The sequence below is a fragment of the Macaca nemestrina genome, chromosome 15 (genome assembly GCF_043159975.1).
Source record: "Macaca nemestrina isolate mMacNem1 chromosome 15, mMacNem.hap1, whole genome shotgun sequence".
NCBI lineage: Eukaryota > Metazoa > Chordata > Mammalia > Primates > Cercopithecidae > Macaca > Macaca nemestrina.
This window is the reverse complement of record NC_092139.1, coordinates 978,009-990,862: the sequence shown is the minus strand read 5'-3', so window position 1 is coordinate 990,862 and position 12,854 is coordinate 978,009. Positions and strand designations below refer to the sequence as shown.

General features: G+C 54.7%; 1 protein-coding gene across 9 annotated transcripts in view; it reads right to left on the bottom strand.

Annotated features, from left to right (window-relative positions):
- The window catches only part of LOC105470472 (zinc finger and BTB domain containing 46), a 92,171-nt gene that overhangs the window by 3,848 nt on the left and 75,469 nt on the right, over window positions 1-12,854 (bottom strand). For all 9 annotated transcript variants that reach the window (XM_011722496.3, XM_071079027.1, XM_071079031.1 and 6 more), the window contains exon 4: window positions 5,148-5,323. In XM_011722496.3, coding sequence (XP_011720798.1) covers window positions 5,148-5,323 — 176 coding nt within the window. The remainder of the gene's footprint in view (window positions 1-5,147; window positions 5,324-12,854) is intronic.

The window sequence follows — 12,854 nt, the reverse complement described above, 5'->3', positions numbered from 1 at the left end:
GGGCACAGCCTCCCAGGCCCTCAGAGCATCTGCATAGGCAGAGGCTCCTGGTGGGGGATTGTGGGGGAGGTGCACAGAGACAGGAGTGCTCAGACCCTGACCCCAGCTCCTGTCAGAGCCACACCAACGCAGCCCTGCCCCAAGGGGACGCTGGCACGAGGGCGGCGGTGCCCCTCCCCTGCAAGCCCAGCCCCTAGGTGGGCCAGTCTGAGTGTCCACACTGTGTGTCCAAGCACCCTCACCAGACGCCCTCCGGGTTGACACACTTCTCACAGGGGTCACACCATGCCCTCTGCCTAAAAGCCTGGCTTCCTCCAAACCTCCCTTCAGTACAGGCTGAGGGCCCCGCATTGGACTGGAGCTCACAGAGCTCCTCCTGTACCCAGCCATGGCCGTACGCCCTGTACAGGGACGGGCTGGGGTTGGGGCTGCCAGCTGGGCAGGTGGGCCCACACCTCAGCCTGACCCCCTCAGCCCCTGACCGTGACTCCAGGAACGTGAAAAGGAGGCAACTCCCCCACTCTCAGGTTGTTTCAAGGTCAACTAGACAGGGGAGAAGAGAGATGAGCCTTTACGGTCCGAGGAGGGGTGTGGCTGCCAGGGAGGGCAGCCATGCGGTGCCCTGTGCTGGGCCCGGCAGGGAGACGGGGCAGCACCCTGAGGAGGCCCATGTGGCAGGACATGAGGTGCTGGGCTCCTGGAGGGTCTCAGCACCAGCCTGGAGGCCCGAGGGAACTACCACACACTCTGGGGACATGTGGCCACAGGGGGGCTTCTGCTGAGGGTGGGCGGGGACACCCGTGCTGGGCAGAACAGGACCTCAGAAAGACATGGCCGGGGACGGGGAGGGGCGGCCCACGTACCCACTCACAGCACAGGCACCCTCGGCCAGGCCAACTCGAAGAGGCCTTGGGGGACTGGCCCTGATGCCTCACAGTACAGTCCCCGTCCCTGCTCTCCAAGGACAGAGGCGGCAGGACCCACAGAGGACCCCGATAGCAACCCCTGGCCAAGTCCACACGAGGGGCTTCTCTGAGGTGGGCCGGCCTCAGGTCAATCCTCCAGGCTGAGCATGGCACTGATCCCAGGCCCCCCTCGGCTCCTCCCTCCATCTGCAGGGCTGTCTCCTGGGTCTTGCAGCGCCTCTGAAGCTGCATGGAGAACTGAGGCTGGGATGTGCTTGTGACTTTAGCTCTCCTTAAACCATTCCAAACTCGTCAGTTTTCTCCCATGAGCAAGTACATATATAATCAATGTGTGTCATAGCGAAAGAGGGTCCCTCTACACTTGTAAGATCTGTGACAGGCAGGTACCACAGTTACCACCTCCCCATCCTGGGGCTGGGCCCTGGCCCTTATACGTTTCCTGTCACCGGTCTCAGCGTCCCGAATCCATAGGCCCACAGGCCACCCAGCACAGCCTGACCTCCCCTTTCTCTAGACCCACCTCCGTAACTTCCACAAAACCGGGAACCATAAAGACCTCACTTCTCAAATGTTTGCTGCCAGAGCAACTGTGTGAGCTCTAAGCATGGCCTGGGATGGGGTCTGCACAGGGATGTGACACCTTCGGGGGCAGCTGGTGGCCTTCAGGCCAGGGCAGCACCACACAGCCTACCTCAGATGCACAAAGACGTTAATTCTAGAAACAGAGCCTCAGACAAGTTGGTGCCAGGACTGCTCCTTTGGGCTTTTTGTTTTGCTGCATTTTAAACCAAGGACTTCCAGAACAAAAATTCAAGACAAGCCACAGTAGAAACTTCCCAACAGGGCAACCTGGTGCACAGGGGCCCAGGAAGGGTTGGATCAGGGCCAGTGTACCCACCAAGGCCCCTCGAGGCCTGGGCTCCCATGTATGCAGGGGCCAGGGCACCTGAGGAGGCAGCAGGGACAGCCTGGGGTGGCACAGGGACCTTGTGGCCAGGGCTGGATGGCTGGGCACTCGTCGAAATGGGCATATGCCCTGGAAAGAAGCAAGAAGGAAGATGGGGCACGTTGGCAGCCCGCCCGGGCCCTGGGGCACTATGGCTGCAAGAGGACAGCTGGCCCACCCTCCAAATGTGGCCCTGCCAAGGCGTGGGGGATCCGGCCCCAGCACTGGTGCTCCTCCTGGAGCGGGTGGAGGGCCCACGCAGGCCAGGGAAGGGCTGACAGTGCCATCGTGAAAGTGGAGGCTGGACCAGCTGGAGTCTCCATGCTCTCAGGTCCAGGACCCCAGAGAAGGCCACACGCAGATTCTCTTCAGAAAAAGTCAAGCCCCCATATGCTTGTTTCTGTTCTTCTTTAGAGACAGGGTCTCACTCTGTTGCCCAGGCTGGAGTGCAGTGGTGCAATCACAGCTCACTGCAGCCTCAGTCTCATTGGGCTCAGGGGATCGTCCTGCCTCAGCCTCTCAAGTAGCCAGGACCATAAGTGTGTGCCACACTTGGCTAATTTTTGTTTTGTTTTGTTTTTTTATAGAGACAGTCTCGCTATTTTGCCCAGGCTGTTCTCGAACTCCTGGCCTCAAGCTATCCTCCTGCCCCAGCCTCCCGAAGTGCTAGGATTACAGGCATGTACCACCACACTTGGCTTTCCATATGTTTCCAGGGAATTATGATACTTGGGAGGCTGAGGTGGGAGGATTGCTTGAGCCCGGGAGGTCAAAGTTGTAGCGAGCTGTCATCGTGCCACTGCACTGCAGCCTAGGCAACACAATGAAACCCTGTCTCCAAAAAACAAAATCAAAAACAAAAACCCTAACCCTACCCAACGAGAAGGAACAGGCAGCCACACTGAACCTCAAACAGGATCAAGACGCTTACTGAGAGGTTAATATGGATTTGCTAAAAAAGATGTTGCAATCCATGTTGTTAAAACGTGTTAGCACCTATCAGTTTAAAAAACAAGATGTGGCCGGGTGCGGTGGCTCAAGCCTGTAATCCCAGCACTTTGGGAGGCCGAGATGGGCGGATCACGAGGTCAGGAGATCGAGACCATCCAGGCAAACACGATGAAACCCTGTCTCTACTAAAAAATACGAAAAAACTAGCCGGGCGAGGTGGCGGGCGCCTGTGGTCCCAGCTACTCGGGAGACTGAGGCAGGAGAATGGCATAAACCCGGGAGGCGGAGCTTGCAGTGAGCTGAGATCCGGCCACTGGACTCCAGCCTGGGCGACAGAGCGAGACTCCGTCTCAAAAAAAAAAAAAAAAAAAAAAACAAGATGCGATTTTCTCTGAATAGGAAACATGTTGGCATGGTGCAGCTACCTACCCCACTTTTTATAAGTGGTTTGTAAGATGATCCCTGTGGCCTGTGTGAGCAGAAGCACATCCACAGCTACGGAAAACAAAACCGGGGCCTCTGTGACTCCACGTGGATATGGCTCTGCTTCTGACCTTGCAGACCTGCCCTCTTGTGGTCTAGGGTCCCCTCTCAGGACTGTTCCTTCTCTACTGTCCTCCACCTCGCAAAGGCAAGTGTGGCGGCATCAGGGAAGGCCAGAGCCCAGCACTAAGCCCAGCTCCACATCCACTTCAGGACACATCCCAGGTGGCATCCGAGGGCCTGGAGTGGCCCTTCACCCACAGCTGGCCAGGCAGACACGGGCAGACCAGGTCCCTGGCGCCACTCTAGCTCTGCAGCTTGACCTCAGGGAGCTCCCACAGGGGTCTTTACCCCAAATGAGTATCCAACACTGCGCTGGAAAAGCAGAAACCAACAGAACCTGACCCCTGGTGCTCGGCCCTGCCCCCTGGTGGGTCTCCCCATACAGCCCTGCCCCCCAACCGTGGGTATCCCCATAAGGCCCCACCCCCAGGTGGGTCTCCCCATACAGCCCCGCCCCCGGGTGGGTCTCCCCATAAGGCCCCGCCCCCGGGTGGGTCTCCCCATAAAGCCCCGCCCCCAGGTGGGTTTCCCCATAAGGCCCCGCCCCCGGGTGGGTCTCCCCATAAGGCCCCGCCCCCAGGTGGGTCTCCCCATAAAGCCCCGCCCCCAGGTGGGTTTCCCCATAAGGCCCCGCCCCCGAGTGGGTTTCCCCATAAGGCCCCGCCCCCGGGTGGGTTTCCCCATAAGGCCCCGCCCCCGGGTGGGTCTCCCCATAAAGCCCCGCCCCCAGGTGGGTTTCCCCATAAAGCCCCGCCCCCGGGTGCGTCTCTCCATAAGGCCCCGCCCCCCGGTGGGTCTCCCCATAAAGCCCCGCCCCCAGGTGGGTTTCTCCATAAGGCCCCGCCCCCAGGTGGGTCTCCCCATAAGGCCCCGCCCCCAGGTGGGTCTCCCCATAAAGCCCCGCCCCCAGGTGGGTTTCCCCATAAGGCCCCGCCCCCTGGTGGGTCTCCCCGTGGAGCTCTTCTCCTGCAGGTCCCACTCTGGAACCTACTGACTCTCCTGCGATTCCTAAACTGGCGGCGGTGCTCCCGCGCCTCTCCCGCCCCGACAGCGGACCCACCTCAGCCCGGAGCCCGGGGCCGCCTCCACTGACTCTCCTCACACAGCTGCGCGCCGCGAGCCCCCCCTGCACCCTGCGCCTCGGGGCGGGCGTCCCAGGACTCCCTGAACCCTTGGGGCCGCCCCTGCTCTGGGCTGCCTGTGCCCCGCGCGCCTCACTGGGTCATCTCACCCACCTGAGATGCCCTCGTCAGGCCTTTTTGGCAAATCTACCTCCCTGTTCCCAGCCTGCCTTTTTCTACTATTTCCTCCCCAAGCAAATCCATCCACTCCACACCTGCTACCTGACAACGACCCACCGGTTCTGAGCTCCAGGATGGGCACAGTGGGCGCAGACAGGTCGGCAGGCACTAGGACAGGGTTTCCCGTCCCGAGGCAGGGCGGGGGCGGGGGACACAGAGGTGGCTGAGGGTTGGGGGCTCCAAGCAGAGCGAGCTGAGCTTGCCGAGGCCTGGCTGCCTTGGGGGCCAGTAGGTGGGCAGGGCGGGCAGAAGCCTTGGCAGGGGCCATGTGGCCCACCCACGCCCAGGAGGCCAGGGCGGAGCAGGCAGGGGCCATGTGCTAACCGGGGCGGCTCTCCCTGCCCTGCTGTCTTCCCCGCGCCGCGCAGAGAGGACCCGGTCTGGGGTCTGGGGCGGTCTGCACCTCCATTGGGACCCGCCTGCCCAGACATGGTGGCCACACACAGCGCGCGGTGCGCAGACCCTCCCCGCACTCACCAGTGTGTGCCGCTTCATGTGCTCGCGCCGCGTGAACTTCTTCCCGCAGATCTCGCAGGGGTAGGGACGCTCTCCCGTGTGCGAGCGCATGTGACGCTTGAGGATGCACTGGTGCATGGCCGAGAAGCTGCAGTACGGGCACTTGAACTTCTTCCTGATCACCGTGAACTCATTCACTGAAAGAGAGGGACCCCCGAGGCGTCAGCAGGGCCTGGGATGTGCCACCCCGCGGCCCACAGACCACGGCTGCACCGCGCAGCCCAGCAGCCAGGACGGGCTGTCTCTCACCGTGACCCACTGGGGGCTGGTCAGCACTGGGGTCACCACTGGGGGCTGAGCAGGCCAGGCTCCCCCACCATCTGCATAGACTGTCCTGCCCACTGTCTGGCAGGGACGGTGACAGCAAGGCTGAGCCCCAGGGAGCTCAGGAGCCCCAGCTCTCAGGAGATGTTTCCATCAGGGAACATTCCAAGGGGCTATCGCTCCAATGACGACAGACCAAGAGCCCTCAGGCCAAAGGCAGGAGGCAAGGGGTAAGAACGGCCAATGTCAAACACAGTGCCCAGTCCCTGCAGGACCCTCCTTCCAGCCCTCAGACCCCACTGAGCATCCGTGGGTAGCAGGCCCTGGGCGTGGTGTCAGATCAGACGCCTCCCTAGAGGCAGATAAGAAACAAACACTGCAGAGTAACACGGGTCCAGAAGTGTGCAGGGAAAATGGGAGACGTGGGTGCAACTCAAAGCCCTGGGCTCTAATTGCTGGATGCGAGAGAAGCAGCCAGACCCCTTTAATCAAGTTGTGTTCCCCCAAACCTGAGAACCAACATCACTCAGCAGCAGGAACTCCACACCACTATCTCCACAGTGCGTGCTCTGGGGCCAGCCTCAAAAACCTGGGGGGCCCCAGCACCCCCAATGCCGTTACACTACTCAGGCCCAGATACAGGCACGTCAGACTTGGGCATGGGCCACCGAGAGAGCCCGGAGCAGCCTCGTCCACGGGACCCTCCAGGAGACTCCCCCTGAAGCTCGGTGTACGCACCTGCCAAGGGCTGCTCATCCTGGGGTTACGATGTACTTACTGCTGTGCTGGACATCTTCCCCTCCACATACTGTGACCACCTTTCAATGCCAGGATTTTTAACTACACAGCTTTTGGATGTTTGAACACTGTAATTTATTAAACAGGCACTACTGCTGAACACTTGTTTCTGTGTTTTCACCCTTGTGGACACTTCAGTGAGGCTCCTACAGATGGGTCTCTGCAGCCTTCTGCCACTTCCTGAAGATAAATTCTGACAACTGGGATAAGCACCTGCCCTCCTGACTAGCAGTCCCCACTTGCCGGGCAGGGAGGGTCTACTGAGGTTCTGGGGGCACCAGGCACACCCCCATGACAAGGATATCTCAAAAGGCAGCTCTAACAGGAAACTCAGCATCTGCCAGGAGTGCCCATTTTGTGAAATGAGCATGTCTGTGTAGCCAAGACAGAAAAACCAAGAGGCCTAGCCTGGCACGGCACCACCTCTGACCAGCTGGCCACATTTGGACACGCACATCCCCGCCACACATCACTTGAGCGGCTCCTGAGCAGGAAAACGCAAGCTCCTCCTGGCCTGTCCTCTGCCAGCCACACTGTGCCCCGGGCTCTCCTCCGTGAGTCAGGTAACAGGAGACTTCTCTTTCCCACCACACCGTCCCCCAGGCCACCCTTCTCACCCTGACAGCGCCTGGTTCCCACATCATCACACCCAACAGAGCAAACGCTCCACACATTCTAGACTGCAAAAGGAGAGCAAGGAAATGAGTTTTTCGGTTATTTTATTTAAACCAGCTTGTTTGTTTTTGTTTTTTTAAAAAAAACAAGATGAGGTTTCGCCATGTTGCCCAGGCTGGTCTTGAACTCCTGGGCTCAAGTGTTCCTCCCACCTTGGCCTCCAAAAGTGATGGGATTATAGGTGTGAGCCACCCTGCCTGGACCAAAACAACTTTTTTGTATTTTATTTTTTTTGAGACGGAGTCTTGCTCTGTCGCCCAGGCTGGAGTGCAGTGGTGCGATCTCGGCTCACTACAAGCTCCACCTCCCGGGTTCACATCATTCTCCTGCCTCAGCCTCCTGAGTAGCTGGGACTACAGGCGCCCGCCACCATGCCCAGCTAATTTTTTGTATTTTTAGTAGAGACGGGGTTTCACAGTGTTAGCCAGGATAGTCTCGATCTCCTGACCTCGTGATCCACCTGCCTCGGCCTCTCAAAGTGCTGGGATTACAGGCGTGAGCCACCGCACCTGCCCAAAACAACTCTTTTGAGAATATATTCTTTCATGGTTTCTATTCTTCCTATACAAACATGAAAATTAAAATTGAATTATCACATATTTTAGCCATTTTTATTTAATTCATACCTACATGTTAAATATTTATCTCTGTATAGAAACCCTGTATTTTTTTCCCTAGAAAAACAACTTAGAATGGACATGAGCAGGACTCAGTGTTAATGACCCCATCAGAATAAACGCCATGGGCCCAGGGCAGAGCCGCAGCTGTGGATGGTCCCCTTACACCCTGCATTTTCTGACGCTGCCTGTGACGCACTTCAGTTTTTTCTTACTGCTCTATTTTCCTGTCACTGCCATAACAAAGAACCAAAGTGCGAGGCTCAGAACAACCTGGTCCACTCTCTTGCAGCTCTGGAGGCCACAGGTCGGAGGTCAAGGCATCAGCACGGCCTGGCTCTCTCCAGGGGCTCCAGGGAGGGTCCCTCCAGCCGCTTCTGCTCCTGGTGGCTCCAGCTGTCCCTTGGCTTGTGGCCGCATTGCTCCAGTCTCTGCCACCATCTGTGTGGCCTTCTCTGTGTCTGTGTCTCTTCCTCGTCTGCCTCTTAGAAGGACACGTGTGATTGGACTTAGGACCCATCTGGACAATGCAGGAGGACCTCATTTGGAGATCCTTCATCGCATCTGCAAGACCCTTTTTCCAAAGGGTCACATCCACAGCTCTGAGGATCAGGACGGCGACCTATGTTTGGGGCGGGTGTTTGCTGCTCAACCCACTACATTTGACTGACAGTACCGTGATCGTTGAGTGAATTTCACTGGCTGTCATTACTAAAATAATTTCTTACTGGAAACAACACCTTCCATGATTTATTTGTGATTTATAGTCTACATAACTTAGGAAAAATTAACATCACATAGTTTCATTCTCATAAACACTAGGAAGGCCTTAAAGTCCATTTGGTAACAGTAATTAAATAAAAAAGTATAAAGGGCTGGGTGCGGTGGCTCACGTCTGTAATCCCAGCACTTTGGGAGACCAAGGTGGGCAGATCACGAGGTCAGGAGATCGAGACCATCCTGGCTAATACGGAGAAACCCCGTCTCTACTAAAAATACAAAAAACTAGCCAGGCGTAGTGGTGGGCGCCTGTAGTCCCAGCTACTTGGGAGGCTGAGGCAGGAGAATGGCGTGAACCCAGGAGGCGGAGGTTGCAGTGAGCCGAGATCGTGCCACTGCACTCCAGCCTGGGCAACAGAGCGAGACTCCATCTCAAAAAAAAAAAAAAAAAAAAAAAAGCCTAAAGATCATTACATGGAAACAGGCAATCTCGCAATCTGTCCTAAAAACGGAACCCTTTGCCAGGAATCAGGTGTTCTTGCAAGGAAAAGGCCAACTTCCAAAAGAATAACTGCAAAGCAGTGCTATCAAAGCTGGCATGAACCCCCTAAAATAGGACATTCAGTGACATCCGGCTGCAACGGTACAGAATTGCATCTGCGAAAACACTGCAGTCATTCATGCTGGACTGGAGCCGCCCTCCCCTAAGCTCGAGGAAGAGTGGAGGTCTCTGGCCTCCCTGCACCATGCCAAGTCGGCTGCATGACCACCTGCCCTTGGCCCTTCCTCTGTCCCCTCACAGCACACTTCCACTGCAGGAGAATCAGACCTGTCCTAAATAGCCACTGTACCAGGAAACATTCCAGAACCTTTTCATGATAGTGTCAAAGACTGCAAGAAACCAGCCATGAACCAAACGGACTGGCAGTTGGCTTCCAGCAGGCAGATAGGGGACAAGGCATTTTTGGAGGGGTCAAGTTTGCTGCTTCCTGAGTCTTCATCACAATACCATCTGGATATTGAATTGGTTGGATATAACTTTCAAAAGACTGCACTTCAAGTGCATTTCAGAAAAGGATCCAAACATCAACTGTACTGTTTGTTTGTTTACAAATGTATCAGGCTGTCACTTACTCTGTGTTAGAATGTGACAAAACTGTGGTATGTCCAGATTATTTTCAAAAACGTTTTAAGCCATATGTAAAGTGCAAATACGTATACAGCTCAATGAACTTTACGTACGTACATCCCACATCGCCACTCAAACAGTCATTGCGTGTTCCCAGCACCCTCGAATGAGCCTTTGGCCCTCCCCTAGTTATAACTCCCAGAGACCACGCTCTGCCCTCAATCACCACACGTTTTATTGCTCTAGGGCTTCGTATATGTGGGATCCTATGCTCGTGTTTGGCTTTCTTCACTAGACATGGCCTGCACTGCTGCCTGGAGGAGGATTTGGTCTTGTTTGTTGTGCATAGTACTCCATGGCACCACTAAGCCACATGTCCATCCTGCAGGTTCCAGTTTGGACCTGTTGAACAGTGGTGATCTGATGGCTCTTACATGTGTCTTTCGGTGACTTAAGTTCTCATTTCTGTTGGGCATGCCCTGGGGGAGGCTTCTGATTTTGGTGACTTAAGTTCTCATTTCTGTTGGGCATGCCCTGAGGGGGGCTTCTGGACCACAGGGTGTTCACCTGCTTGGCTTCAGCAGATATCGCCAATTTTCCAAAGATTTATGATTCCTCTCAAATTAATTTTTGTGCTTGGTCAGAATTAGGGGTCAAGATTCACTTTTTTGGGGAAGGGGAATGGAGTCTCGCTCTGTCACCCAGGCTGGAGTGCAGTGGTGTGATCTCAGCTTGCTGCAACATCCGCCTCCTGGGTTCAAGCGATTCTCCTGCCTCAGCCTCCTGAGTAGCTGGGATTACAGGCACTCATCACTACACCAGGCTGATTTTTGTATTTTTAGTAGAGACTGGGTTTTGCCATGTTGGCCAGGCTGGTCTCAACCTCCTGACCTCAGGTGATCCACCCGCCTCGGCCTCCCAAAGTGCTGGGATTACAGGTGTGAACCACCGCGCCCGGCCACGACTGACTTTTTTCCTCCATGTAAATGTCCGGTCACTCAGCACCATATATTGAAAAGGCCATCCGTCTCTGAGTTGCAGAGGTGGCTTTGTAGTGCCTCACTGGCCGTGACGGCTTGTCTACCCTGCATCAACACCACAGCGTCTCCATGACTGCAGCACCATAAGCCTTGATACCTGCATATATCAGTCCCCCAGCTTTCTCCTTCCTTCCCAAGATCACCTTAGCCATCTGTATGAACCCTGCCTTTTACTTCCTGGTTTCGGACACCCTGACATCAGGGGGTCTCAATGACCCTGGAGGAACTTCTCCTCCCAGTTCCCAGAGATAGCAATTGGATTCACCTTTGAGTGCACCTTTCATATGTAAGCCAACCCATCCAGAGCTCACACTCCCTCCACCTCCTCCACAGGTTCTCACACTATGGCCAGTATCCTCCTCCCCTAATCACCCCTGGGCCATACAACTAGACACAGCTCCTATGCCCCAGAGCCTGCTGAAATTATTCAAATCACACAATCCTAACTAGCTTACCCTGCCTTGCCCATTCCTCCCCACAGAAACCAAACAAGGCTCCAGCCTGCATCTCCCTCTCTCCCTCTGCCTCCTGACTGACCCTGGTGCTTCCCCATGTAGCTCTGTATGGGATGGTGGGCCTCCTCTTTCTAGAAATCGGTATAACAAACTTCTTCCCTTTATGAGTTATTTCTGTGTCTGTGTGTCCTACCATACCTGATTAACACAAATCCCCAGGTGTCCTTAGATCACTATCCTAGATCCTTTGCATCTCCAAATATTAGGAATTAGTCAATTTACTCACACACACACACACACATGCACACACACACACACCCCTCTGCTGGGATTTTAACAGGAATCGTGCTGACCCAACATATCAACTTAGGGAGATTCACATCTTAACAATTGTGAGTCTTCTTTTCCATGAACATAGTATATCCCTGCATTTATTAGCATTTTCTTTAATTTCTCCCAGCAATATTTTATAGTTTTCTGTGTAGCAGTTTTTGCATATTTTTTGTTTAATTTATTCCTAGGCATTTGATATCCTATAAAATGAAACTGTTATTTATAGAAATACAATTTACTTTTGTATACAAAAGCCCACTTTGTATACTGGCTCTATATCCAATGTATTTGGTAAATTCTCCTGTTAAAAATCTAACGGTTTCTATATTCTTTTGAATGTTCTACATGCATAATCATGTCATCTACAAATAATGACACTTTTACTTATTCCTTTCCATTCATTTTTTTCTTTTCTTTTTTTTGAGACAGAGTCTTGCTCTGTCACCCAGGCTGGAGTGCAGTGGCACGATCTCGGCTCACTGCAAGCTCTGCCTCCCGGGTTCACGCCATTCTCCTGCCTCAGCCTCCCAAGTAGCTGGGACTACAGGCGCCCGCCACCACGCCCGGCTAATTTTTTGTATTTTTAGTAGAGACGGGGTTTCACTGTAGTCTCGATCTCCTGACCTTGTGATCCGCCCGCCTGGGCCTCCCAAAGTGCTGGGATTACAGGTGTGAGCGACCGCGCCTGGCCATTTTTTTCTTTTCTTTTTTTCTTGAGACGGAGTCTCGCTCTGTCGCCCAGGCTGGAGTGCAGTGGCCGGATCTCAGCTCACTGCAAGCTCCGCCTCCCGGGTTTACGCCATTCTCCTGCCTCAGCCTCCCGAGTAGCTGGGACTACAGGCGCCCGCCACCTCGCCCGGCTAGTTTTTTGTATTTTTTTTTTTTAGTAGAGACGAGGTTTCACCGTGTTAACCAGGATGGTCTCGATCTTCTGACCTCGTGATCCGCCCATCTCGGCCTCCCAAAGTGCTGGGATTACAGGCTTGAGCCACCGCGCCCGGCCTCTTTTTTTCGTAAAGACAGGGCCTTGCCATGTTTCCCAGGCTGGTCTTGAGCTCCTGGGCTCAAGAGACTCACCCACCTCAGCCTCCCAAAGTGCTGAGATTGCAGGCATGAGCCACAGGGCCTGGCCCCTTTTATTTATCACTGTATTGCACAGCTTGGGACAAGAGGTGGGACTTGGGGAGGAGGGGGGCAAGGGAGGTTCCTGACACACATTAGGAAGGCAAGAGCTCTCAAGTGCAGCGCTGCACACACAACCCAGGCCGGGATCTCCAGCCAACTCTGAATATAAGTGGTAACGATGAGCATCTGTGTATCGTTCCCATGCTCAGAGGCTAAGTCACCATGATTTCATGATTAATCAGGAGGTTAACTTTTTTTTTTTTTTGTAGATACTTTTTGTCAGATTCAGAACATTTCTTTATACTCCAATTTGCTGATTTTTTTTTTTTTTTTTTTTTTTTGAGACGGAGTCTCGCTCTGTAGCCCAGGCTGGAGTGCAGTGGCCGGATCTCAGCTCACTGCAAGCTCCGCCTCCCGGGTTCACGCCATTCTCCGGCCTCAGCCTCCCGAGTAGCTGGGACTACAGGCGCCCTCCGCCAGGCCCGGCTAGTTTTTTGTATTTCTTAGTAGAG